This window comes from Protopterus annectens, chromosome 7.part0, assembly GCF_019279795.1.
Source record: "Protopterus annectens isolate FY-2018-M chromosome 7.part0, PAN1.0, whole genome shotgun sequence".
NCBI lineage: Eukaryota > Metazoa > Chordata > Ceratodontiformes > Protopteridae > Protopterus > Protopterus annectens.
In genome coordinates, this window is record NC_056739.1 from 1,430,980,964 (window position 1) to 1,431,008,653 (window position 27,690).

The following is a 27,690-nucleotide window of genomic DNA, read 5'->3' on the forward strand; positions in this document are numbered from 1 at the left end:
AATTATCAGCTGTCAGAATACACAGGGAATTATTAAAAGTTGTCTACAACATAACCATGTTATGTAAAACAGGAAGCTGTCATGCTGCATGCTATTAAACTCCTCTCGGTTAAATATATTTTTTTAAATAACACGTCTATCAATCCAGGATGTTGAATTATGTTCTTAGATAGTGGTGATGTTGCTTAATACACCGGAAACTTATCTTGCTATCATTTTGAAAAAACAGGAAAAATATTACATTTGTATATAAACAAACTAAAGTTCTTTATAAATATATATCTCTCAATCAGAAGTCAGTGCAAGTGTATCACAGGGTCATTGACATGATTCTGAATGCCATGATCGAGGCTTAGGATGTAGCTTGAAAGAGGTCAACTAGTGGGAGTTTACCCAAAACACAGTAGTAACACTGAGAGAGCATTCATACCTGCTGGTATTTCTGTAGGACGTTGTGTAGCACTTATGCCTGGCTTACTCACACATGACCATCTACATTTATATCTCCCAGGGACATTGGAAATATACTTGTGACCACCTACACTACAAAGTGCCACTTCCCAAGTGTCTGTGGGTAATGCAACAGGCGAGTAGTAGCAAATGCCATTCCTGTAGGACATGTTCTACCACCTCTGCACCAAATGAGCTGTATCACTTGCCATTGCTAAAGGAAATGATGTAGTACCTCTGTACAGGTAACTCAGACATAGCATTATGTACCTTTATTACAAAGAGACATCAGGACTACAGTGCAGGCAACCCAAGGTATATATGTGCCCATAGATTACATACCTACACACACACACACACACACACACACACACACACACACACACACACACACACACACACACACAAATATATATTCTTGGCCTGTAGCAGTCTGTGTGCTGCTCTATGATAGCAGGAGTCACACATGTACCAGCTTTCACACCGATAAGTTATCTCTATGCATTCAGTTTCCATTGTGAGAGGATCTGTCTCAAAAAGTCAGTAGATGCCTGATGTTGTGTCTCTAGATGTTGACAGTGGTGGTTTCATGCATCTTGCACAGTTTGAGAACACAATGACACTGTTAACAATGCAGACAGTACATGGCATCCTCCGCTATCCAAAACAGAGGGGACTGCATATGTCCAGAATGAACCTTGGGTATCATCTGTGCTTATCACAGGATGCCCTGTTCACTTTAGCCTTACACCTGAAACATAGTCATTACTAATATAGGCAGCTTCGGAGGGTTGATACCATGATCAAAGAATATTCAATACCTTAGTTGTTTTTGCTTGCATCAATTAGCAAATATGCAGAGCTGAGTTCCAGGCAAAGACAGCCATTAATCAGAACATTTCAGAAATGCTCATGTGTACTATGTGGTCTACATGAAGACCTTCAAACACTGTTTGGGAATGCAGGCAATGGAAGTTTACCTCACAACCTTTAGCTTGCAAGAAACTGGCTGCTAAGGTCGTGGTAGGTAACAGCTTTGCATTCTGTCCCACAGCTGTTTGACACAGATAGCACATACCTTTCTCAAGATGGCCATACTGTCATAGGTTCCTGGGTTCATGCTAAGCTTACAGCCAAACGACACCATCTAGATCAGCCACATCACCCAATACTGCTAGGAGAAGAGCAGTCTTTCCCATTAAGAAGACATTCTTCACTTATCACTGGTGATAATTTGTGATCACCCACCCAATCATTTAGGGAGATAGGGAAGTACTCTGCTTCATAGGTAAGGAAAGCCTATTCAATAAATGGGATATGCTGAATTAGGTATCTATCTGCTAAATGAAAAAAATACTGTAATAAAAAGATCAATACACAGGAGGTTCAGGTTCAGGTTCTTTACTAGTGTACACCAGGAGGCAAAAAACGTACAAGTACAGAATTCTGTCTGAATGAAACAGGAAGAACACAACTTTTATAGTATTTCTTACTAGTATTAACCCACTAGGCTGACATGGTCAGTCACAAGGGGTTTTACATCACTTTAGCTTACAATATTCTATTCATCTAAAATGCTGATACTACATTTTGCTCAAAAAGTTTTTCTGGTAAACAATGTGGCCTTGCTAGCCACCTGGTTAGTTACAATACCCTTTTACAAAAGTTTCCACTCAAGGTTCTAAATTAATTCGAACATAATAGTAGATACAATTCTCAATACATTTCTCTTGTTACATGTTATCACTTCTTCCTTGCAGCCGGTGCGTTATCTAGCAACATATACAAGGTTAATTGCTCAAGCAGGAAAGAGCAGAAGATTCTCATTATTTCACACATTTAATTTCCTGACCCAGCAGATAATCACTTGTGAGAAGCATAAACATTAATTCTTGCTGAGCTAGCAGCTGCTGGGGTCAGAGGCCAACTTGCAAAAAGGCACACTGCAGTTTCCAAAAGCTTCTTGCAGTTTCATATGAATTCATTTTTCTTATCATAACATTAATAGAATAAAATGCATTATATCTTTCTTATTTCTTAATAAGCACTAAACATATACATTAATACATATTTTTCTAACACTATCATTCCATCTGATATTGTTGTGATTTTGTAGATTTAGGTCTCTATAATGAGTGTTTGCTTTACCTCTTGTTCTGTTTACATAAAGGAGTTAAAAGAGTACTGGGACATTCATAGTATGGAATGGTAAGTGAAGAGCACCCCTCAGGAGTCTATATGACACTGAGTAGTTGACAGAGCTTTTAGTATATCAGAGTAGCAAAGGGTACTGTTTACGCGACATAGTTTCATGAATGTTCAGATCTCTCAAGCTGATTCACATGGTTAGTGAGGTACATGCTGATGGGAGTATTATATTCAATAACAGACCTGAAAAGAGATGAATAAAATTTCACCATAACTTACTTAGATGTTGACTAGATACCATGAAGGATAGGATGAGAAATATATTTTCTAATCATCACAGAGAAGTGGTGCTCAAATGAGAGTCTGTTATAAAACATTTCTACATAAGTCCTTGATAACAGAGTCAAATTTAAATGGTACCTATAGCACAAGCAGTTGTGATGCTAAATTTACTAAAAAAAAACTATGTTGCATTTCTTGGTGTTGAGGGTAAAACCATGCTCAAGACACCAAGCATTTCTTTGGCCCAGCTGTAGCTCCCAGATTGGAATAATTAGCAAATGTTGCTAACATTGTCCATTAGTATCAGCTTTTATGTCACAAGAATATGCATCAAAGAGAAAGAGACCCAGAACAGACCCTTGTGTAATGCTCTTGTGACAAATTTATGTTTGGAGTAAATACTCCCAGTCATAAAGGTTTGAGTTCCCTAATCAGGAAACTATGACTAGGTTAATGTTGAGCTGGTTGAGTTTGTTAATAATCCCAGTATGGGAGATAGAGTCACATGTGCTGAAAAGGTCTAGATAAGCAGTGTGAACTGTGTGCCCCTTCGGTAACCCTTTCAAAGAATTCAAACATGGCGGGCAGGCATGATTTACCTATTACAAAGCCAAACTGCAGTGTAGCAGTGATACAAGTCACTTATATGATACTTACTAGATCAAGTATAATACATTCCAAAACTTTGTAAATAATACTAATGAGATTAATAGACTTGTAATTCCCATTGTCAGGAGAGGTACCAGTTTTATGCCAAGGCATCATAATTGTTATTATAAACGTCTTGGGGACATAACTAGCTGAGACATGCAGTTTGAATACATGACAGAGAGATTTTGCTAAGTTGATATTTTCACTTCTCAACAGGCTTCAGGGATATTGTCAGAACTAATGGAGTTAATATTTTTAATTTTGGAATGTACCAAAAGGAATTAGTTCTGATTGATTTCAGGAGGGAAGTGTAAGGAGGAAAGGGGGAAGGGGGGGAGGTGTGCAGAATGAAGTTGTATAAATATTTGGAATGACCTAGTGGTCAAAGGATTTACCATTGTAGGTAAGTTAAATACAGAATTTTAGGTTACTTCTATGCTTCCTAATTTAAGTGAAGAAGGCCTTATAATTGTCTTTTGAATAAAATATATTCCCAACCTCATAGTTGTCCGTATGGTTTCTAATGGTAAATTTGAGAGAATTAACAGTTTTATGTCCCTTTTATAATGTTGAAGTGGACATCTTTTATAGATCTTCATGAGCTTTTTCGTTTTATTATTGAGTTTGTTGATATGCCATTTCCACCATAGGAATTTACTTCTAAACATGCCATTATACTTACACAGGACTAGTATGACTGGCTCAATGCCTGTATCCAAGATGGAGTAAAATTCAGAGCAGTAAGCATAAGCTTCAGTTATAAGAATTGTTTTGGAGCAATACCATTTATAATAACCAATTAGATCAGTAAATATATGATAATTAGTATTGAATGAAACCTGAATATACAGAACGTATTATGTGCCACAATGCAATGTTTTAAAAGGAGAAGATCATAGCAATATGATGTGTCCGGATTTGACTAAGTGGGTGAAACAAGGATGGTTGTGCAACTGGGAGGAATTTCTGTGAAGACAAGATCAAGAAGAGTCACACCTCTTGTGGGTAGAGGACAATTTGGTTGGGTGCACTGGCATTTTCAAAGTCTAGAAACCTCTGGACACATTTGCAATTGGCAGTAAATATTTATTATTGTATGTCTGGCTAGTTGAAGTCACCAATAAGAATGTCATTTGGTCTGACTGCTAACTTTTATAACTGGTTAAGGTATTCTGCATCCCCTGAAGATGTCAAATCTGGGAATCAATAACTGGTTGTAATGTAATAGTTAATTTTCTTGAGTGTAACTAGGAAACCAGTTCCAGATGTCTATGCTATTAAATCTGTTGAGATGCAATAAAGCCACAAATAAATACAGACACTCCTGCACTGCTCTCAGTGGGTCTGAATACACAGTAGGCATATAGATTCTAACTTGTACATTGATGACACTAACCCAGGTGCTGTTCAAGGCAAATTTCTACTAGGCATCCCAATCAGAGTATCAGAGTCCTGCAGTCAAAAAGCATTGTCCACTATGCTGTAGCCATACCACAACTAAAACATAGCCATGCCCAACCATAGCAAAGTGGATATCATTCAGATGGTAGAACTGCACAGCAGAGGATACAGGGATTATTCCTGCCAAAGCAACTAATGTGCTATGCCATTTTCTGGACCAGCAGCCTTTTGGCCTGTTGCTGATGAGCCACATTGCACACTCAGCCAGCACAAGCCCTTCACCAGATGACATATCTCTGATATGCCATAATCCCCTAGCAATGTGCAAGCTTACAGCAACCACCACCATGACCTTTCAATCTATGCTAGCATTGTTGTCAAATGCCACTGCCCTGACACCTGTGCAAATAATGTTGACTGATTACCACCCTCCCCAGCTAATGTGGGTGTGGTAATGTTTGATACACTGCACTATAATGCACAGCCTGGGTGTATAAATGCATGAGAATCTTTTATTCTGTATTTGTGTTCTCATAGACCACAGTTAAGAATCACTCACTGTCCATTTGCTAGGGCAACAGTATACAACACCCACTTTTGCCTTGCAAAAGGTGCCACTACAGTTTCATAATCTGACATCTCCACACCCATAAGCTCCTCCATTGCTGACACAGGGATGTCAGTTATTGCTGTGGTACCCTTTTGCATTAATATGTTTTCTTAGCACCATGTTATAAGGTATGGTCATATTGCAGTGTACCAACAGATAGATCCATGCAAAAGAAGTGGGACTTTAGCTCTCAGTTCATGACATTCTATATGTGACACTGCACTGTCGTATGCCATGTCTGTGCCAGACTGTGGGCTGTGGATGGAAGTCATCAGCCATGGCTTCAGATTATATGTGATGTGATCTTATATACACAAAAATAATAAGGTATTTTGGGTGATTCAGAAAGTGAGTTTTCAGGAGGATTAATATGTTTTTTTTCAGACTTAGTCTTTATATGTCAATATAACAGAATAAGGTTATCTGATACTCATTCCTCTCAGCTCTACCAAATTCAGAGGTATTTTACGTTTTGGAGGGCAAAATAACAGGGTGCCATGAATATCTAAGTGGCCCCTTCAAATCCCAATTTTTTTGTTGCTTATGCTTTTAACATTGACGTCATGCGTCCCCGAACTAAAGCTTACATGTTTTTTATCATTTAATGAATGACTGCAAATCTGTCAAAAAAAAAGTTTAGTGAGGTAAAATAAAGATCACAAATCTGGATATTTTGAGCAATTCTGAACTTGACAAGTATACTGACAGCACACATCAGCAAAGGGATTACTTGTAGTATGCTCCGGTCAAAGTATTACAAGTTTTTGCAACAGAAAATGGATAATTATTTCCCAAAGTAAGAAAAAAACAAAAGAAAGCAAAGTGTCAAAAACTACAGCGCTAATAACCACCAACAGCTTTATTAAATAAAATAAGATTGAGCACTTTGTGCTTTCATCTAAGAAAAACAAAAAATGAAAGTGCTCAATCTTATTTTATTTAGTAAAGCTGTTGGCAGTTATTAGCTCTGTAATCTTTGCTTTCTTTTGTTTTTCTTAACAAAAGTGCTCTGCTCAGTCTTAGTTTTATTTTCTGAAGTTGCTGGTGGTTATTAGATATGAAGCATAGCTCTCAACCTTCCATCTCTAAAATGAGGAACACTAGCCCTCATAATATGGAACAAATGGGCAAAAGGTGGAACACATTCTAATGGCTTACTAACAACTTCAACTAGGAAGTTTATAGGATGGTTAAAATATGCTGGTTTTATAGGTTCATTGGTTCATAGGTTGGTACTAGGCTATCGGCCCTAGGGCCTATACAAGCCTAGCCATAACAATTCCCTGGCTATTTCTTCCCACACTATTTAATTCCCTGGACCCCTAGCAGGGCGACTGTCATGATCCCTGGGGTGAATTTCCTTTCTCATATACAATCATCAAGGTTTCTTTTGAAGAGGGCCAAAGAGGCGCTCTGCTTGACATGTATGGACAGTCTATTCCAGAGTCTGGGGAGTCTCTGGGTCAGGAACCTATCCCTCCAGCATGTTTTGATTATTGTGATGACAAGGTTTGGATCCCTGGAATGTGTGACTCTGAGGGATTGGGATTTCTTTAAGTGTAGCTTGTCCAACAGCTCTGGGTTTGACATGGCCTTGTATGTTAAGCAGAGATCGCCTCGGAGTAGACGATATGTGACAGAGTATAGCTGGAGTTTTTTTAAGGTTGTCACATAGGGTATCTGCTTTAGGCCTGTGATTCTTTTATTGAGGTATTTCTGTGGCCTTTCCAGTTGTTGCAGATGTCTTGTGATGTACATACCAAATGGGGTGTTGTATTCTATAATGGGTCTAATGAGGGATAAGTACAGCGGGACAATGACATCCTTTTTTCTGGCTGAAAAGCCCTTAGTGATGAGGTGTGCCAGATAGAAGGAATTACTTGTAAAGAAGATCTTTTGATGAAATAATATGATTCATTTCTATTTACAATTGATTTCACTAAAATAAATTCCTAACACTGAATGTGTGACAGAGTCTTTCAATGTGGAACTTTGAGGAACTTCGAGGAATGTGAACTTTTTAAGACCCCCAAATGAGGTATGTTCCTCGTAATGAGGTACACTTGAGAGGTATAATATGAAGTTTTCAACAACAAACTGCCATTACCATGTGTGTTTTCCCCTTTTGGATTTTCAGCATCCCAATCCATTTGGTATCTCCATAGGGAAGGAACAGATGAGGACAGTAGTCATTCCAGCAGTGCTATGCTAAAACACGGAAGCTGACAGGTGGTAATTGTAGTACAGTTGCACATGCAATGTTCTGGTTCCTCAAGATGTGAAACATTAGTGCGTATGCAGCCCAGTTATCCAGCCTGCTGATGTTAGTCCAACTCTCCACCAATTCATTCCAACAACTGTATACTCCTTCATTTGTGGAAGTTAATATTCTGGAGATGAAAATTGAGAGGTGGTTTTCTATGAAATGCATTAACAGCCTCCTTTATATAGTTAATCAAACTTTCGTTCCACATTTTTTCAAATATCATCTTCCTTTAGTTTGTTACTAGTGAACATCTGCACATTGTCTCCATCTTGAACCAATAGGTGAATGAAAATATGAAACTGTCCATTGAAATAGGGAATTATTTATCATTTCACTCTTTAAGGAGAATGCCCTTTATGAAATTTTCAAATACAGATTTAAAAACAAAGATTTAGTGGAAGGGTCACTTGATATTTTTTTAATTGTTTCTGATCAGCATTCAGAGGTACCATACAGGTGAAAAGTCACCTGAATAGTGCCTCAAAGTATGATGTGTAGAAAATGTTTTGGCACATAAGTGGAATTATAGGGGAAAGGAACATGGCCCTATCTGGGAATCTTTGTTTAAGATTATTTTCATTGTCACTCCAAATAAATGGTGGGTCTTGTTTTTGAAGAGTTCTATAAAATGTAACTGTTTTCTCAATGCTCTTATTTAATTTTAAGTGTTTAAACTATCTGGAGTTCATCAAGAAGCAAAGCTAATCATTCTTCTGAGCTCTGCATCCATCGTGCATTCCTTGTTGTTTGGAGAGAGAGTGTGTAAGTGGTGATTTATGCTACTGTTCTAAGATTTGTCTTGAAGGTTCATGAAGATAGTATTAAAGTATCACACACATCAAATATTGTAGCACTGTAATGTCATAAATTTTATATTCTTCTTGGAAGAACGTTTTAAATAGTTTTTTTTTTTTTTTTTTACAATTTCTGGTTTTGGCTGGGTCTGCAAGAAAACAATGAAATTTACAAAAGTGGGTAAATAATTACTTACTATGTCAGGTAAAGGGTTAATGGTTAACTCACATGAAGTAATGCATGGCCCAGGATAATACCCAATCTGAATCTTTTTTTCTTTTTTCAGATTAATTTTCGTCCCTGCACTGTTAGTCTTAACCTACTTATTGTTCAGTGATATCAAAGTGAATGCTACTCAGGTAACACCTGACCTAAGGGAGTCTTCAGTCAGGCATGCATGATGTTTCTTGGTGTCATGGTCATACAATGAACATCAGCTTTGTATGGCCCCAACACTCGGCAAACCACTTAGAATAGCAACTTAAATCACACAGAGAGAAGGGCCTGTATTATCAGTTATCTAATCCCTGCCTCACTGATCACAGCAACAACTTCTCGCAGCCTGCCAACACTAAGGCTAGAGCCCTCATTTACTTAAGTGGCTGTGGAATTTGTAATTTAGCCCTAACCTCATCCTTTGATGGCTGATATGAGCAACTAAATCACCATGAGCACCTCCAATATTAATGTCTGTCCTTGCTTGTTTCTACACATCCATTGAGAGAACTATAATCACCAACTTGGGAGCATAAGCCCTTCTTCATATTTTCTGTATGCTCTTCTTTGTTGACAAGCTAAAACTTGCAGGTGGTAGGCTGCCAGACAGACTATCAATTGCCCCCTTTGGCTGGCATCAGCCATTCAGTTCACATCAAGTCCATCCATCCTGTCCGAAACTCACATTGCTATTCAAACTTGGGTCAGCTGCATCATAGGGCTTTATCTCTCTTTTTAATAGAGAAGGGCTTATATGGTCTAATGCATGACTCACCTTTATAATTTTGGGAGTGTTTGAAGGGATTCACATGAGCTAAAGAAGTTGAGTAAGAGCCACTGCTGTGTCTATCCAAGATGTACATGTTCCCAAAATGAATAGGATGCCACCTGTTGTATCAGTTTCTAACTGTACATTAATCTTTTTTTTGTCAGTTATTTGTAGCAGAAATTGTGGTGTACAGAAGCTGGTTGTTTGTGAACAAAACAAATGTGTTGCTTTTTGTCTACCACAAAGAATTGTTTAAAGTTTACTTCATCTGGCTGTTAAATCTAGTTATCTGGTATCTCCTGAGGAACTGATACCAGGTGCAAAATGTAATGCTTCTAGCATAGAGATGACTTATGAAGAGAGCTTTACCTGCTTTGTATATAATCTTATTGATTATGTAACAAGACAGTAGTTTCAGTAATATTGACATTAATCTCAACATTATAGCATTTTCTTCAATATTCATCATGTTATCTGCCTTAGAGTGCTCTGCTTTCTATTCAGAATGGATAAGAGGTGAGGTCACAATCGGTATTCGTTATCATCATGAGCATAGCTCTCAACCCTCCATTTCCAAAATGAGGAACACTAGCCCTCATAATGTGGAACAAATGGGAAAAATGTGGAACACGTACTAATGGCTTACTAACAACGTCAGCTAGGAAGGTCATAGGATGGTTAAACTATGCTGGTTTTACTTATAAAGAAGATCTTTTAGTGAATGAATATGATTTATTTCTATTTACCATGGATTTCACTTAAAAAATTTCTAACTCTGAATGTGTTACAGACCCTTTCAATGAGGAACTTTGAGGAACATGAACTTTTTAAGGCCCCCAAATATGGTATGTTCCTCATAATGAGATACACTTGGGAGGTACGGTCATGAGTCTCACTGGATACATTTCATCTTTTGTGCTGCATCCTGGTTTGAATCCAAACAGCTCATCTCCCATCATACTTTCTACTACTCTAAATATTCATTACCTTTTCTTTCACTTTCATGTACTCTGACAGGAACTTAATACTTCTCTGCTACCCACAGCTGTGAATGTCCCCTTTATTTTTGTATACTGGCATAAAATTCTGATTCTCCAGTCATCTTTGATATGCCTTCCTCTCCATACCGGTATGTATACTCTCTACAGCCATTTCTCTCCTAACTCACTCAAAATTTTGATCACATCTGTTACAACCTCATCTCTACCTGCTGCTTTCCCTGCCTTCATTTTCCGTAGTGCTGTTTTTGTTCTGCTAGGGAAGTCTCCTCTTCCTCTTACATCACAGCTTCTGTCTGTTAAAAAGACAACTTCTGTGAGGTTTTCTTTATAGAGAAGTGCTGGAAATACTCCTTCCATCTGCGTTTGACAACTTGTGGACTAGAGAACAGGCTTTTGCTAGTATCCATCATGAAGGTTGTCTTGTGACTATTTTCTTTATAGTTCTGTCTTTGCCTTGTAACCTGATAGAGTTTCTTTGTGCCATCTGACAAGTCAGCTTATAGAAGCTGGTAGAGTGTTTCTGATGCCTGTTTCAATTGCAACCACTGTCTTAGCCTTTTTGTTAGTTATATGCTATTGCAGCTGTTATCTTATCATCTTTGTTATCCAACCAATATTCTGACTTAGCTTGGTCATTCTTTTCTATCTCCCACTTTTTCCTGTATTCCTTCTTTCTTTTGATGACTTCCTGAACTTCTGCATGTTACCGCCAGCTTTTCTTATGGATGTTGTTTCCATATCTGGCTTAGCCACATGTCTGTACTGTAGACTTTTATCATATCAATCACTGCTTAGCTATATGGATTATAATCTGCTGAGAATATAACAGTCAGACAGCTTTCAAAGTTTCAGGGCACCTTCCACTCCTAAACCTTCTGTCAGCTTGAGCTGCGATGACTAAAACTTATGTTTTTGGTGCCAAGCCTTTGAGAGCTTCCCTACCATTGAAGATGGCATTTTTCTGTGGGCTTCTGTGGATCAGTGGTCTGCTTGTGCTATTACATTTCTGGGCTGATAGGTTCCTCTTGGGGAAAAACCTTCCTCATTAAAAAAAAAGTTGTTTTACTGTGCTTTCCTGTTTTTGAAAGTTATTTTAAGCTAGAGGTTTTGTTTAACACACTGTAATTTTGAATGGGACCACATTTTTTTTTTCATGTCAGTCAAAAAGCTGATTAAAGTAATTGAAAAACATTTTTTTCTGTGGAAGGACTGTGTTTATTTTAATTTGGGGGGGGGGCTGATAAAATGTATCAAAATGCTGTTTTACATTGTTTTTGTGTAAAAAAGTTACTTTTAAAATTGTAAATTGTTTCAGGTTTTTGCTGCTTGTTTTCCCATGGGAAAGAGGGACCATTTTTAAGCTTGATAATGAAGGAAAGACTACCAGTCCTTCTTCCAGGTACAAAAAGAAAAAGTTAAGTAAACAGCCTTTGCCACCCCATCAGGCTAGCAGTTTGCCTCAGCTGCAGGTGGCTGACCCTGCTTTGGCCATAACTTGTTTCTAAGACCACTTATGTTTTACCCCAGCTCCCTGTGGTGTATCACCTATAACCATAATGGAGCAGGGGTTTCCCACATAATCTGTGGCCATTGGGGTCCTGTCCATGGGTAAGAAAAAAACACTCATCAGTTCTAGGAGAGGAGACCAGCAATACTTAACTGTTCAGTCAGAATGTTGTGCCCATCCCTGGGGAATCTGCTGCTTCTACTCCCATTAACACTCCTGGCCCCATACTTTTTTTCTGTCAAAAAGAAACAAGACTAAACATGCATCTACTCTTCTTCAAATTTCCCTAATTCAGAGTAGTTTACTGGGTCTGTTAAGAAGAAATAGAAAAATAAACTCAAATCTACTTCTCAAATTTTTTTTAGCCGAGTACTTTACCAGGTCTGGCTGAGGGCTTAATTTGGGGTATTCACCCTTCTTATAAGGTGGTTTCTAGTAAAAGAAATACAGATGCCACTTTTCCTGAAGAGATTAACGATTCTGAATCTGGACAGGAAGCTGAAGGGACAGATACAGGGTTTTATTTTCAGTTTTCGATTCAGAATCAGAAGAGAGCACAGTCTCTGTTTTTCTCTTTGTGGGGGGTTCTCTTTCTCTGAGACTATTTCCTGAATGCATCTATATTTTCAATGAGAGAACACTGACTTTTCTTAGGTACTCAGAAAATACCATGAGCTGTTAACAGAAGGAAAATCCTATGACTGCTAAACATTTAAATGATTTCAGTTCTACTCATTCTGACAAGAATAAGAAGATTATTATGTTCATAGGTTAATACTAGGTTATATTTTCTTGTTGGCCATTTTAAGCCTAGCTAAATTTCCCATCTCAAAGAATAGAATCAAATCCAGTATCTTGTGTCTGTGGGGTAAAGAATAAGTGTGGGGGGAAATGTGTAGGCTTTTGCGACTTTGATATACTGAATTTTGAATGGTCAGGCTCACATGTTAAAGTTTGTTCTGACTAATTGTGAAAGTATAAGAAATGTTTTGTCTGTAGTTTCTTTTGGTGAGGAAATTCTGCTTTAAATAATTTAGTTTCATCCATTGTAAAGTCACAAGTCATTGTTTACAGTGTGGTTATGACTCAGTAGATACTTCTTCCAGGGTTATGGCCACTGATACTGTTTTGAGAATATTTGTCTGGCTGCATTCTTAAAATCTCAGCTTACAGATGATGTGAAAAATGAGATATTAAATTCTCCTTGGGACAGAGATTTCATTTTTAGTTCTTTCGCTACAGAGGTTATCAAAAAGTGTTATGAAAAGGGTAAGCTGATACAGGGAATCTCTTTAAAGATTTTTCAGCATCCTTTTCAAAATTTTATAGAGACTACTCCTTCCCATCATCCAGCTCTCGGGGAAAAAAAACAAAATAAACAGTTTCAACAAAATGTCTGTAAACAGACATTTAAGAAGAGATGGCAAAGGGGTTTCCAAAATGAATTCAGAAACTCTCCAAAACCAAGGAAAGCCCGAGGAGTGTGAATGACTATTTAAGGGACCTTCTCCTTCCTACCACTCTGGCAGTCCCTTTTCCCTTCCAGAAAGTCTGAATCTCCACTTTTCTATTAAGCAACAGATCGTTTCAGACAAATGGGTTCTGAAGATTATTCATCCAGGTTACATATGGCCACGGAAAGAAATACTCCTTTTCAGGGCATAATCCCTCATCCACCTGACCAGACTCTTTTATTCCCCCTGTTCATTAACATATGCTTTCCCAGGGAGTGATAGAATCAATTCCGTCTTTCCAGGTTGGGAAAGAATTTTATTCAAAGATGGCTTTAGTGCCAAAGAAAGAAAATTCTTCAAGACCAGTTTTGGATATTTCTTTCCTAAACCTGTTTGTGATAGTGCCGAGTTTCAAAATGGTGTTGCTTTACAACCTGTCACCTCTTCTTCCTCATTCAAGTTTCTTGTTATCACTAGATTTAAAATATGCTTATCACATTCATCCAGACATCAGGTGTTTCTTAAGATTTTATGTGTCTCGATTACATTATCAGTTCTCTGCTTAACCTTTGGACTATCCAATATACCAAGACTTCTCACAAAGTGCTGAGCACCAGTTATAGCTCATTGAAGGCTACATAATATCCACACTTGCCATATTTAGATGACCTGTTTATACTTTCAGAGTCTTTTTCAATGTATCAAGAATCTCTTGCTTAGGTAAAAGACCTTGTACTTAAGTTGGGAAAACATGCAAAAATCTCTTTTGACTCCGTCACATAGGACTGTGTTCCTGGGTTGTCAACTAGAGTCCTCAGTTCAAAGAATGTTTCTTCCACAGGAAAAATAGGTCTATATTTAGATCTATTTCTGAGGTTTTCCACTTAGACTTTGGTCATTATGAGGCAATACATCAGGATTTTGGCTCTCATGGCATCTATGATTCTCATGATATGTCTGGCGTGGCTCCACATGAGAGAGATACAATGATATCTGAAGTTTATTCACAAAAACAGAAAATGGTGAGCGCTTTCACAACTTACGTTGCATGATGAAGCAACGTAAGTTGTGAAAGCGCTCACCATTTTCTGTTTTTGTGAATAAACGTCTACTGTGTTAGCTCGGTGCATTTTTATTTTCTCTTTTGGATATTTTTGGCACCTCGCTTTTACTCACGACCGTTTTGTTTTATATTGATATCTGAAGTTTGTTTGCTCCAAGCAGAAACATCCCTTGTCTTTTCAAATTGTGGTGCTGGGGTTTATCAAAAGAGAAGTTACTTGGTGGAGACAGCAAATTTCCCTAAAGCTAGGCCTCTTTTTCTCTCTCCCTGCTCCAAACAAGTCATTCATCACAGACACCCTGGACTTTCTGTGGGGGCACCAAGGACAGATGCAACACATACATATAAAACAGATACTTGCCCCGATCAACTCACTCAATTCTTTCAATCATCTTTGGTCCCCAGGACCTCTTCCCAGTTGTTACACACAATAGCATGGTCATGTGGTACATCAACAAGCAAGGAGAAACTAGGTTGTAACCCCTTTGCAGACTGTCCATGTTAACTTGCTATATAGCTTCACAGCACAGTCTTACTCTACAGGCAATCCTACATCCTGTCAGAACAAAACTGTATGCAGACAAGCTAAACAGGACAAGGATAGACCCTTACAAATGGCAACCAGATCAGGGATCTTCCAAGATTTGATCAATGTATGAAGAGATCCTCAACAGTCCTATTTGCCTTCTCTCTGAACAATCAGCTTGCAATGTTTTGCTCCAGGACTCCATGCAAGAGGGTTTGGAAGGCAGATGCCTTTTCCTTTCCTTGAACAGGAATATTGCTGTATACTTTTCCAACCTTTCCACTGATATTCACAGTACTTCTGAAGATACAGACTATTCAGAAGGAATCTTCCAAGATCATTCTGATGACTCCTGTGTTGCCTAGGCAGCAGTTTTTCTCCCGGACTTTGGAAATGGCTATAGGCAATTACCACAGTTTCCTCACAGAAATTATATGCATACATAAGATCAGGGTTTTCTGATACAGCTCAACCCCATTAAAGTTCAGTGGACTGCGTGGATAATAGGGCCTTAATTCCTTTTAGGCGTCTGCTTACTGAGGATGTGCAGTAGACACTTTGTAATTGATACTAACAACATAACCAGTAAAAGCCACACTCAGCAGCATGCAATTAACTTAGAAAAACAGCAAAAATGAAACACAGTGTCAGCAAGAAGAAATAAAAGTTCAGATTTAATCCAATTCGACAAGAAAACACACTCCAAGCCAGTAATAAGCGCTTTTGTCTCTTTACTTCAGTTACTTCCATATTGCAATTGTTACACAATGAGCCAAAGCAAAGCCAGAGGCAAGACAGCATATAAAGAAACAAATAATCTACAACACGCGTAACATGGTGAGGACCACAGACAGTACCACAGTGCCCAGAAAAGACCAATCACGGTACTACAATCTCAACAATGTGCACGGACAAAACCAAGACTCCAAGATCTGTGTACAAATTGTATGAACTTTAATAAAAATCATATATGTTAAGCACTTTCATCCAATCAATATAAAATGATTTTTTTAAAACAAGCCAAGTCCCACCCAACATAAGTTTAAATATCAAATGTCACTTGACAACGAAGTTAACTTTAAAGGGGTACTAACTGAAATATATCAACACAATGTGTATATTAACCAACCTGAATACTAACTATAACAAAGCATACATTTTACAAAAAGCAAAAAGAAGTAAAAACATTGTTAGTATATAAATGTTTACGTTTGTAAAAATAAACCTGACACGTGTTAATCCAGAACCAACCACTACTTCCACTAAAGTATGGCTGCCCTTAATTTTAAAACAGGGAAAACTAAAATATAATCATTGATACCTGGTTTGTGGGTGTCATCCAATTTCATCTGCCAGTAAAATTCTGGACATTCAAGATGAGTTTCCCAAGTGCCACATTTTAATCCTGGATCCAATATGTTTAAAACACCGAACAAAAACTTCTTAAATTGAGCACATTCTAGAGAATGTTTATATAGGGCATTTTTAATATTTTTAGTTCTAATATCCTTCATATGTTCATAAATTCTCTTTTGAAGTGCATGTTCTGTCTTGCCCACATAAAATGCAATACAAGAGTGACATTTTTTTTTAAATAAGCAGCTCTACTTGTGTCACAATTACTATAGTGAGAATAAACCTTATCGGTGTGTTATTTCAAAGTAAACTACCTCCTTCAAAAATATTAAAACATTGTTTACATGCTCCACACTTACTGCTTACCTTGTTAGTATCTTTCCTGTAATGTAAGTCTGGCACATTCTCCAAAATGTTCTTCAACTTTTTACCTGTTTTATATACAAATAACAGCTGTTTTCTGAGACTATTTCCTTGACTATTGAAAATATCCTCATTTTTCCTAAATATATTCCAAACTGTTTGTGACAATATTAATGACCTCATGGGATACCCCCTGAAACATTAAAACTATGTCCTTATCCAAATGATTGGAATCCATCTGGTAGTCTACCAAACTGATGGTATTGTCTGGGCCACTAAGTTCATAGTCAATTAAAGGCTTGAACTTATTTGTCCTGTTTTGGGACACCTCTTTGATGTTTAGGATAACCACTCTCCAAAAAAACATGTTTATCAATTTGTTCACCTAAAATACATAAAACCCTCCTCAGATTATCATACTGGACAGCCTGGTAAATTGTCCTTATACTAATCCAACTCTCTGTTTAAGTGAATGGTGACTAAGGAACTGAAGATAAAAGTTACTGAAGGTAGGTTTTCTGTAAATATTAAACACAGATCTACCATCCCTAATACAAATAGTGATATCCAAATAACTAACACATTCTCTGTTAAATGTATAGGTGAATGTAAGAAAATCTGTAACCATTCTTGTATCAAATCCTGGTCAACATAAAGTTGTTCCAGAAGATCTCTATACTTATAGCTATACTTGTGGACTGTCCAATTTTTATTTACTTATGACTGTTTTCTTTATATATTTTCTTTTAATTTTAGCACTTTCAGTTGCTGTCGGATTTATCTCTACTTCTGGTTTGGTTTTCATTCTCACTTTGTTCTGAAATGCTTCTGCGAAACTAAGCAGAGATGTCATCTTAGACATCTTCCCTTCATACTTTACACCTTTTACAATGTTTAGATCTGATCAGGAGTGTAAACGTCTTACAGATTTATTTAATACTACTCTATATATCATCTTATGTTCCTCTAATCCTGTATAGTAATCAGTAAACTGTAGACAGACAATTAAATTTGCCTCCAAAGAGGAAAGTGGCTGTCTCATTCAATATGTAGGTATCATGTCATTCCAAATCTTAAAGCACTGAGAATGGTTATACACTTTGTGGTGTTATAGATAGGCTGGCACGTAATGAAGCCAGCAGTCTTACTGTCATCGGGCATGGTTGTCTGCCTTGAATGAAAAACTCTTTAAAGTATCCTGCTGACTCTGTGAAATGTGCTGCTATGCTGAGAGGCTGCATAGCTATCTATCTAGCTATATATACATATATATATATATATATATATATATATATATATATAAAATGTGCGTGTGTTTGTGTGTGTGTGTAGGTGCATATGTGTACAACGATATATATATATTTATATATATATATATATATATATATATATATATATATATATATATATATATATATATATATATATATATATATATATATATATATATATATATATATATATATATATATATATATATATATATATTTGTGTTTATATCTTTAGCTATGTGTGTGTATATCAATCTGTAGATGTGTGTATATATATATATATATATATATATATATATATATATATATCTGTGGTAGCTGAAGTGTAAATGTCCTTTAACTCTTTTTTAGGACCTAGACAGGGAAGAACAGACTAGGATGGGAGATGATGCTTATACCCATTTGACTAAGTAGTGCATCCATGGCAATAAAATAGCAGGATACTACTAGAATAAGCTTGTGTGCCATCCCAATGAGTTTTGCACAACTACCTCTGTTTCTGTTTTCAAAGTGTTACTGACTATTCATTCCCTTTTCTAGTAGTTAGTATAACTTTTCTTAAGCTTTAAAGTTACTCAGCAGTGCTTATTAACATTGGGTCTATATTAGAACATCGAAGTTTTAGAACTTTGAATGTTCTGATATCGACCCCTATTCAGTGAAAGCAGAAAACATAGAACATACAGAACAGCAAATTTTTTCCTAGGGAAAAAATTTGCTGTTCCAAAACACACACACACAACATAAGCACACCAAACAAACAGCAATCCACACACATACACCTAAATTCTTACACCTAACCCTACACAAAACTATACACACACCACTAACTATCCACTTACCTTAACCAAACCCTAACCCTAAGGTCCATCACTATCGCACACTCACCTCACCCGCACCCTAACCCTAACTCACCTACCTCTCCCTAACCCTCATGTCCACACAATCGCACACTTACCTGACCCACGCCCTAACCCTAACTCACCTAACCTGCCCTAACCCTCATGTCCACACGATCGCACACATACCTAACCCACGCCCTAACCCTAACTCACCTAACCCACCCTAACCCTCACATCCACACAATCGCACACATACCTAACCTGCACCCTAACCCTAACTAACCTAACCCACACTCAATCGCACACTTACCTGAACCCGACCCGTAACTTTCCACCACAGCGCTGAAAATAATAAAGCAACAGAAACGGACAACCAAATTCTTTCCCTAGGAAAAAATTTGGTTTTCTGTTGCTTCGATATTTTCAGCTTTCGCTGAATAGGAGTCGATATTAGAACATTCGAAGTTTTGAAACTTCGATGTTCTAATATAGACCCTTAACATTATATTAGGCCATATTGCAGTTTATTTTCTCAGCTGTAGTCACCCATCCTCAGCAAACCTCCCATCACCAGAGATCTTGGTTGCCAACTTTAATTCAACAGTCTTGAGTGTTAACATTGTGCAGGGCCACTCATTAAGCTAGATAAAAAGGATACAGTTTATATTAGCAGTGACAGTGTATTGCATTTCGTATACTTTCATTATGTCACACTTGCAGCTTCTGCTTAACAACATTCTACAATAATGTTATGATGTATTTTTCTGCTTCCACTATGCTCCAGTTTGTTGCATTGATTTTTACTTTTTTAACATTATGTGGTCACACCTGTTTTCATTGCACATCATGTCTTTCTGTGCAGCTGTACTTAGCAGGATAATACTATCCCTTATTTGTACATCTCACCTCTTTTTCAATGTAAATAACTTCCTCATTATTAATGTTGTACTGGATTTTGTCAGTAATTTATTCTTTAGCCTGTAACAAGTTATTCTTATTTTTTTTTTCTTTCAAGGTGAATGATTTTGTACAGAGTATCATTTTAATCAAAAGTTTGCCCAGTAGTTTGGCATCAGTGTCTTCTTCTTAATTTTAGTTCCACTCAGTATACTATAATATTAAAATGTATATTGCTTTCTTTTCTTCTTTGACTTTCAGATGTTCCCAAATTTCCAAAAGAAAAGCTTGAGCCCATAGTAGTGGAAGAGGGAGAATCAGTAGTTTTACACTGCAATCCCCCTGATGGAATACCTCCTTTAAATATCTACTGGATGACATTAGGTAATTATCCTTGCTTTACTTGTCACATTAATGTGAAATGCACATTAATACAGAACTACCGTGTTTGTTGTAGTTTTTTCATTAATATTCTGATCAGTGTATAAGCTTGTAAGTCTGCTTTATCTCGGAGAGAAAAATACTAACATGCAATTAAAGCCAGCTGAACATTGGCTAGAAGAAAAGTTCAGAGTCAGTATATCCTGTTTTATTAAGGGGAAGAAAGTATAGCAAAGTTTCATTACTGAGACCGCTATGAATACACCTCTGACATCATTAGAAATTTATGATGTACACCTTAATTCATTGGCTTATGTTGATTATTTTACACCAAGTTCTTTAACTAAATGCAATTAGATATAATTTTGTTCAGATTTTTCCATTCATGCTAAGAACTCTAAAGTATGAGCTCAGTGTATGTAATGGTTATTTAATTGAATTGTATTAATTTCCCATTACTGCATGTTTACCCAAATGCTCTGTCAAACCAGGGTTGTTGACTTTCATTCAAGACCTACAGTGACCTAATGAACAGATATCACCATCCACTGAGTTTACTAAACAAAACATAATAGAAGTAGATGGCCTTTCTTCTCCATCACATAAAAACACACACACACAGACACACACACTCACTCACACACACACACACACACACACACACACACACACACACACACACACACACACACACACACACACACACACACACACACACACACACACACACACACACACACACACACACACACACACACACACACACTTTCACAGACAAACAAAGACACATATATACTGCATGCACACATATGGACTATTAGGTTCACAGGTTCATAGGTTCATACTAGGCTATCTGCCCTGGGGCATTTATAAGCCTAGCCCGATTGTGTTTGGCTTACGCCACCCCTTGATTTGAGTATACTGTGCCCTTTTTAAAGTTTAGTTTACTGTGCCTCTGTCTAATAGTAACACGGAAGTAATCCCCGGGACAAACCTATGATCCCCCATCCACTCATTAAGATTCTTCTTGAAGAGAGTCAGAGAGGTTCTCTGCCTAACATGAATTGGAATTCTATTCCAGAGCGAAGGGAGCCTCTGGGTTATGAATCTGTCCCTCCAGCATGTTCTATTTATTTCTGTGCTGAGGTTCAAGTCCCTCGGGCACGTGGCTCTAAGAGATTTAGATTTACTGAGGTGGAGCATGTCCATTAATTCTGGTTTGGACATAGCTTTATGTGTCAGGCATAGATCGCCTCGAAGTAGGCGGTATGCAACTGAGTAGAGCTGGAGTTTTTTTAACCGAGCAGCATATGGCATCTGTTTGAGTCCCTTGATCCACCTGGTGAGGTACTTTTGGGGTCTTTCTAATTGCTGCAGGTGTCGGGTAAGGTACATCCCAAAGGGGGCATTGTATTCTATGATGGGCCTGATGAGGGATGAATAAAGGGGCACAATTACCTCTCTTGATCTAGATGTGAATCCTTTCATGATGAGGTGGGCTATGTAGAAGGTCTTTCTAACCACTTTGGCAATGTGGTTGTCAAAGGAGAGATTGCTATCAACTTGAGTCCCCAGATCCCTAATTACTTTCTCTGTACTTAATGGGTTACCACCTATGTTGTAATTTGTGGGCACATTGTTTTTGCCAAAGGGTATGACTATACACTTTTTGGCATTTAGCTTTAGACCATGGCTCTGGCACCAGTTATCCATCTCTGCGAGACCTTTTTGAAGGATGTTTGTGTCAGCTGGAGAGTCGATTATGGCGCCCAGTTTGCAGTCATCTGCGAACTTGGTGAGCCGTAGTCCCCCCACGGTGGCCTGTACCTCAGAAAAGTAAATACCGAACAAGAGAGGTCCCAGGACAGAACCTTGTGGGACACCACTTGTGACCGGTTTCGAGTCTGACATGGCTCAACAACTCTGACTCTGTGGGTTCTGTCTTTGAGCCAGTTTGCGACCCATCTTGTGACGTAGGGATTTATATTTAGGCTGGATAGCTTATCTATGATGCCCGAGTGGGGTATTGTGTCAAATGCCTTTGCGAGGTCCAGATAGGCTGTGTGGACTACCTTCCCTTCATCTATGGCCTTGGTGACTGTTTCAAAGAAGTCGACCAGGTTCAAAAGGCAGGATCTGCCCTTGACGAAGCCATTTGGGTAGGATCTAGTGTCTGTAGGTCCCCAATGTCTTTGTTTATGAGTTCCATGCTGATCCTCTCCGTAGCTTTGCAGACTAGGCTAGTCAGGCTTATAGGTCGATAGTTTCCAGGGTCCGCAGAGGCGCCACCTTTGTGGAGTGGGACCACTGTTGCTGTACGCCATTCTTTGGGCACATATCCTGTAGTGAGGCTGAGATTGTACAGCAGTTTTACTTGAGGGATTAGTTCTTCTTGGAGTTCATGTAGGACACAACCCGGGACACCATCTGGTCCCATGGAAGCAGTGTTTTTTGCTTTGGAGAGGGTGGCCTTCACCTGAGCATCAGAGATGTTTGGGTGGCTGCACTCTGCCGGGATAGATACTTGTTCTTTTGGGGGAGAGGGGGTGGAGAAGTTTGCACTGAACCTGTCTGCCAGGATATTGGCGATGTCTGTGGGTTCAGTGTATTTTTTGTCGTTTAGAATCAACTCAGAACAAGTCTGGGAGTTGCATCCCAGGTTCCTAACATAACTGAAAAAAGCCTTATGATTGTCTTTAGTGTCCTGTGCAATTTTTCTCTCGAAGCTGGCCTTGGAGGATTTTATAAGGGATCGTAATTTTTTGCTAGTACTGATCAGAGATGCCTTCCCTTTTAGGGATTTTGCTCTATCATGTAGTAGCTTCCTCCTTCTGTTGTACAGTTTATTTATGGCTGGGGTCCACCAGACTGCATGCCTGCCTTTGGATGATTGGGTCTTGATTTTGTTTGGGATAGCATGATCCATGCATTCCTGGAGATGTCCGTAAAATCCATTTATATAGGATTCTGCAGTTTGGGCCATAGTTTCCACTGGCCCTGGGGCCTTGAAGGATTCCACTTCAGTTTTGAGAAGTGTGAAGTTCGCTTTTGAGAAGTTTTTCACTGTGGTGTTCTGGGCTGGGGGTGGGGTCGGGATGTGGATATCCAGTGAAATGAATTTATGGTCTGATCTTACCAATGAGGGATATACTTCTGGTATGGAGCATAGAGTCCCCATGTTGGTAATGATCAGGTCTAGTATGTTTTCCCCTCTTGTGGGAGTGGTGACTAGTTGTTCCATAGCATTTGAGTTTATAAATTCCAGGAACCTTTGGGCTAAGGTGCTGGGGCTTGAGTAATGCTCCCAGTCTATGTTTGGGTAGTTGAAGTCGCCCAATATAATGGTGTTCGGAGAGATCTTCATGTTCTCCAATGTTTTCAGGAAAGCTGAGTGGGATTCCTGACTTTGAGAGGGTGGTCTGTAGGATGCTATAAACAGAAAAGCAGTCTTGCCCACTGTCAGTTGCACATGGATGGTCCCTGATACTTTGTGCAATGCCACTAACCTGGAGGTGTGGATATCCTTGATAAATATGGAAACTCCCCTTCCTTTTGTGGTTCGGTCCGGGTTTTGGGGCCAAAAAGCACGATATGAGGTATAACCTGGTAGTGCCAGGGTGCTCTCTGGAGCCTTGAACCAGGTTTCTGTCACTGCACAGATATCGATGTTCTCCATACTGAGGAGAGCTTCGAGTGCATGCATCTTGAGGTTAAGACTTCTGGCATTTAGCAGCATTACCCTTGGTTTCTTGTTCCTTGTGCTGTCTATGGAGGTGAGTTTGACTTTTGAGCCTTGCCTAAAAAAGGCACTATGGGGGTGGCAAGAACCTTTGCCAATATCCAAAAGCTCAGGGGTGACAGGTGCAAGCCGTCCCTAGTGAAGCAACGTGGCTTGTCGAGCATGTCATCCCAGGCTAACAGACACTGGATCCCCTTTGAATGACACCAAAATTTTAGCCAATTGTTAAAATCGATCATTTTGTCTTTATACTGTGGCATCATTCTAGGTGAGGGTAAGATGCTGCTCAAGGTCAGGGTCATACCGACCTGGGCTACATGATCAGAGAGCTCCTCTATGTCTCTTTTCATGTAGTCGAGGGAGGTATGTCTCAGGTCATTCATGCCAGCATGTACAATGACTGAGTCATATTTGTATTTGCTTTGGAGTGACCTGAGTGCTTGCGTTATGTGGCGGATCCTAGCACCCGACAGGCAGCTCACTGTGACCTTCTCTTTATTCAGCCTGGTGAGCGGGACGTCAGTATGTCCGACAATAGAGTCACCTATTACAAGAGTATCAGGTGTGTTATTCAGCCTTAAGGGCTGTGACTGCTTGACACACTGACTTTGTGTGCTATGTGTTGTATGTGTTTTGTTTTGGGGTAGCGTTTGCTTGGATGTCTGCTTTGGAGATCTCTGTTGCTTAGGTAGATTTTTATTTAGAGCCTCCGAGTATGTTTTTGTGTTTTTATGTGTTTGGTTCGCTGTTGTGGTGGGACTGTGTGATACTGGAATTGTGTTGTGTGAGGTTACCTTCTCCTCCTGACTGGTTACACCAGTATTGAGATGAGAGAGCTCAGCCTCCAGTTTGGCTATATGGTTGCATCTCTCACATTTGTTTGAACCTGTTTGGAGGAGGAGAGGGTTGTCTGTGTACATGAGACAATTGTAACATTGCCTCAAAATTCCCAGATTCACCAGCTGGACTGGAGAGGAAACCATTGACTGACCTTTGGACATGCTAGAGTAATATAGGGAACTGAATTAAAATGGACCAATAGGGGACAAGGTAATCGTAGAGAGTATAAGAGTAAGTAGTGCTTATGGTTTATTAGTGCTAACTTGTAAGATTACTTATTTGGACCAGTGAGGGGCCTCAGAATGAGAATATGGTGTTTAATTTGAGAGATAGAGCAGTTCTAAGGGAAAAAGTGAAGAGCAGACTTTGTGGAGCCAGGAATAGTTTAAACCCAATTAGGCGGTGCTGCCCGATGTTGCGCTATGCGCAAAACCGCACAAAACTGCGCAAAAGAGGGGTTTAAGAGAGGGAGATCAAGGAGTTTGGAATTGACCCAAAATGGCCAATAAAACTACAGTTTCAAGGCAGTAACCACTCCCACAGGGGCAGGCAGGCTGCTCAATGTTTATCACCGCCACTGAGGAACACACAGTCTTCCCTTTAGCCCAAGCAAACAATGGCCTCCAAGAAGCTTACAAACAGTTCAGAACAGCAAATCTGTAACTGAACTTTTTTAAATCTCAGAAAAGTGGGAAAAAGCAAGATTTTTTGTTTTTTTTTTAAGGAAAGCAGAGGTTCACAAGTATCAACAAGTTAGAACAGTGCAGTAAATGACCCCACACTTGAGTGCTAGGCCGGAGACAGATAAAATGCAAGTTTTAAGAATAAAAATGATTTTAAAAATAAGTGCAGGCAGGAAATTCAGTAATCAGCTCTAGGTTGTGTTCTAAATACAGTTACCAACACAGAAATCAAGTTTAACAAGCCAGAAAATGCTCAAAAGTAGGCGGCAATGCAGAAAAACTTAACAAATAATCTGAAGCAAAATACTTAAAATCTCAAAAGTGGCTCCTTTCTTCTCTCAGCATTTTCTCCTCTTGGTGGGTGCTTCACCAACAGCCAACAAGTCCGAAAAGATGCCAAAACCACGAGGCAATCGGGTTTTAAGAGAGGGAGATCAAGGAGTTTGGAATTGACCCAAAATGGCCAATAAAACTACAGTTTCAAGGCAGTAACCACTCCCATAGGGGCAGGAAGGCTGCTCAACATTTATCACTGCCACTGATGAACTCACAGACTTCCCTTTAGCCCAAGCAAACAATGGCCTCCAAGAAACTTACAAACAGTTCAGAACAGCAAATCTGTAACTGAACTTTTTTAAATCTCAGAAAAGTTGGAAAAAAGCAAGATCTTTTTGTTTTTTTTTTTTTAAGGAAAGCAGAGGTTCACAAGTATCAACAAGTTAGAACAGTGCAGTAAATGACCCCACACTTGAGTGCTAGGCCAGAGACAGATAAAATGCAAGTTTTAAGAAAAAAAACGATTTTAAAAATAAGTGCAGGCAGGAAATTCAGTAATCAGCTCTAGGTTGTGTTCTAAATACAGTTACCAACACAGAAATAAAGTTTAACAAGCCAGAAAATGCTCAAACGTAGGTGGCAATGCAGAAAAACTTAACAAATAATCTGAAACAAAATACTTAAAATCTCAAAAGTGGCTCCTTTCTTCTCTCAGCATTTTCTCCTCTTGGTGGGTGCTTCACCAACAGCCAACAAGTCCGAAAAGATGCCAAAACCACGAGACAATCGGGTTTTAAGAGAGGGAGATCAAGGAGTTTGGAAATGACCCAAAATGGCCAATAAAACTACAGTTTCAAGGCAGTAACCACTCCCACAGGGGCAGGCAGGCTGCTCAATGTTTATCACTGCCACTGATGAACACATAGACTTCCCTTTAGCCCAAGCAAACAATGGCCTCCAAGAAACTTACAAACAGTTCAGAACAGCAAATCTGTAACTGAACTTTTTTAAATCTCAGAAAAGTGGGAAAAAAGCAAGATTTTTTTGTTTTTTTGTTTTTTTTAAGGAAAGCAGAGGTTCACAAATCAACAAGTTAGAACAGTGCAGTAAATGACCCCACACTTGAGTGCTAGGCCAGAGACAGATAAAATGCAAGTTTTAAGAAAAAAAACGATTTTAAAAATAAGTGCAGGCAGGAAATTCAGTAATCAGCTCTAGGTTGTGTTCTAAATACAGTTACCAACACAGAAATCAAGTTTAACAAGCCAGAAAATGCTCAAAAGTAGGCGGCAATGCAGAAAAACTTAACAAATAATCTGAAGCAAAATACTTAAAATCTCAAAAGTGGCTCCTTTCTTCTCTCAGCATTTTCTCCTCTTTGTGGGTGCTTCACCAACAGCCAACAAGTCCGAAAAGATGCCAAAACTATGAGGCAATTGGGTTTTAAGAGAGGGAGATCAAGGAGTTTGGAATTGACCCAAAATGGCCAATAAAACTACAGTTTCAAGGCAGTAACCACTCCCACAGGGGCAGGCAGGCTGCTCAATGTTTATCACTGCCACTGATGAACACAGAGACTTCCCTTTAGGCCAAGCAAACAATGGCCTCCAAGAAACTTACAAACAGTTCAGAACAGCAAATCTGTAACTGAACTTTTTTAAATCTCAGAAAAGTGGGAAAAAAGCACGTTTTTTTGTTTTTTTGTTTTTTTAAGGAAAGCAGAGGTTCACAAGTATCAACAAGTTAGAACAGTGCAGTAAATGACCCCACACTTGAGTGCTAGGCCTGAGACAGATAAAATGCAAGTTTTAAGAAAAAAAAAATTGTCACCATTTCACACACTGCATGTCTTTGGGATGTGGGAGAAGACTGGAGTACCTGGATAAAACTCATTAAAACACAG

The 27,690-nt window shown here is 38.7% G+C and overlaps 1 protein-coding gene across 13 annotated transcripts in view; it reads left to right on the plus strand.

The window, feature by feature from the left end:
- Positions 1-27,690, plus strand: part of CHL1 (cell adhesion molecule L1 like) — a 1,311,467-nt gene that overhangs the window by 652,047 nt on the left and 631,730 nt on the right. For all 13 annotated transcript variants that reach the window (XM_044077996.1, XM_044078002.1, XM_044078005.1 and 10 more), the window contains one exon: positions 20,130-20,252. In XM_044077996.1, the coding sequence (XP_043933931.1) occupies positions 20,130-20,252 (123 nt within the window). The remainder of the gene's footprint in view (positions 1-20,129; positions 20,253-27,690) is intronic.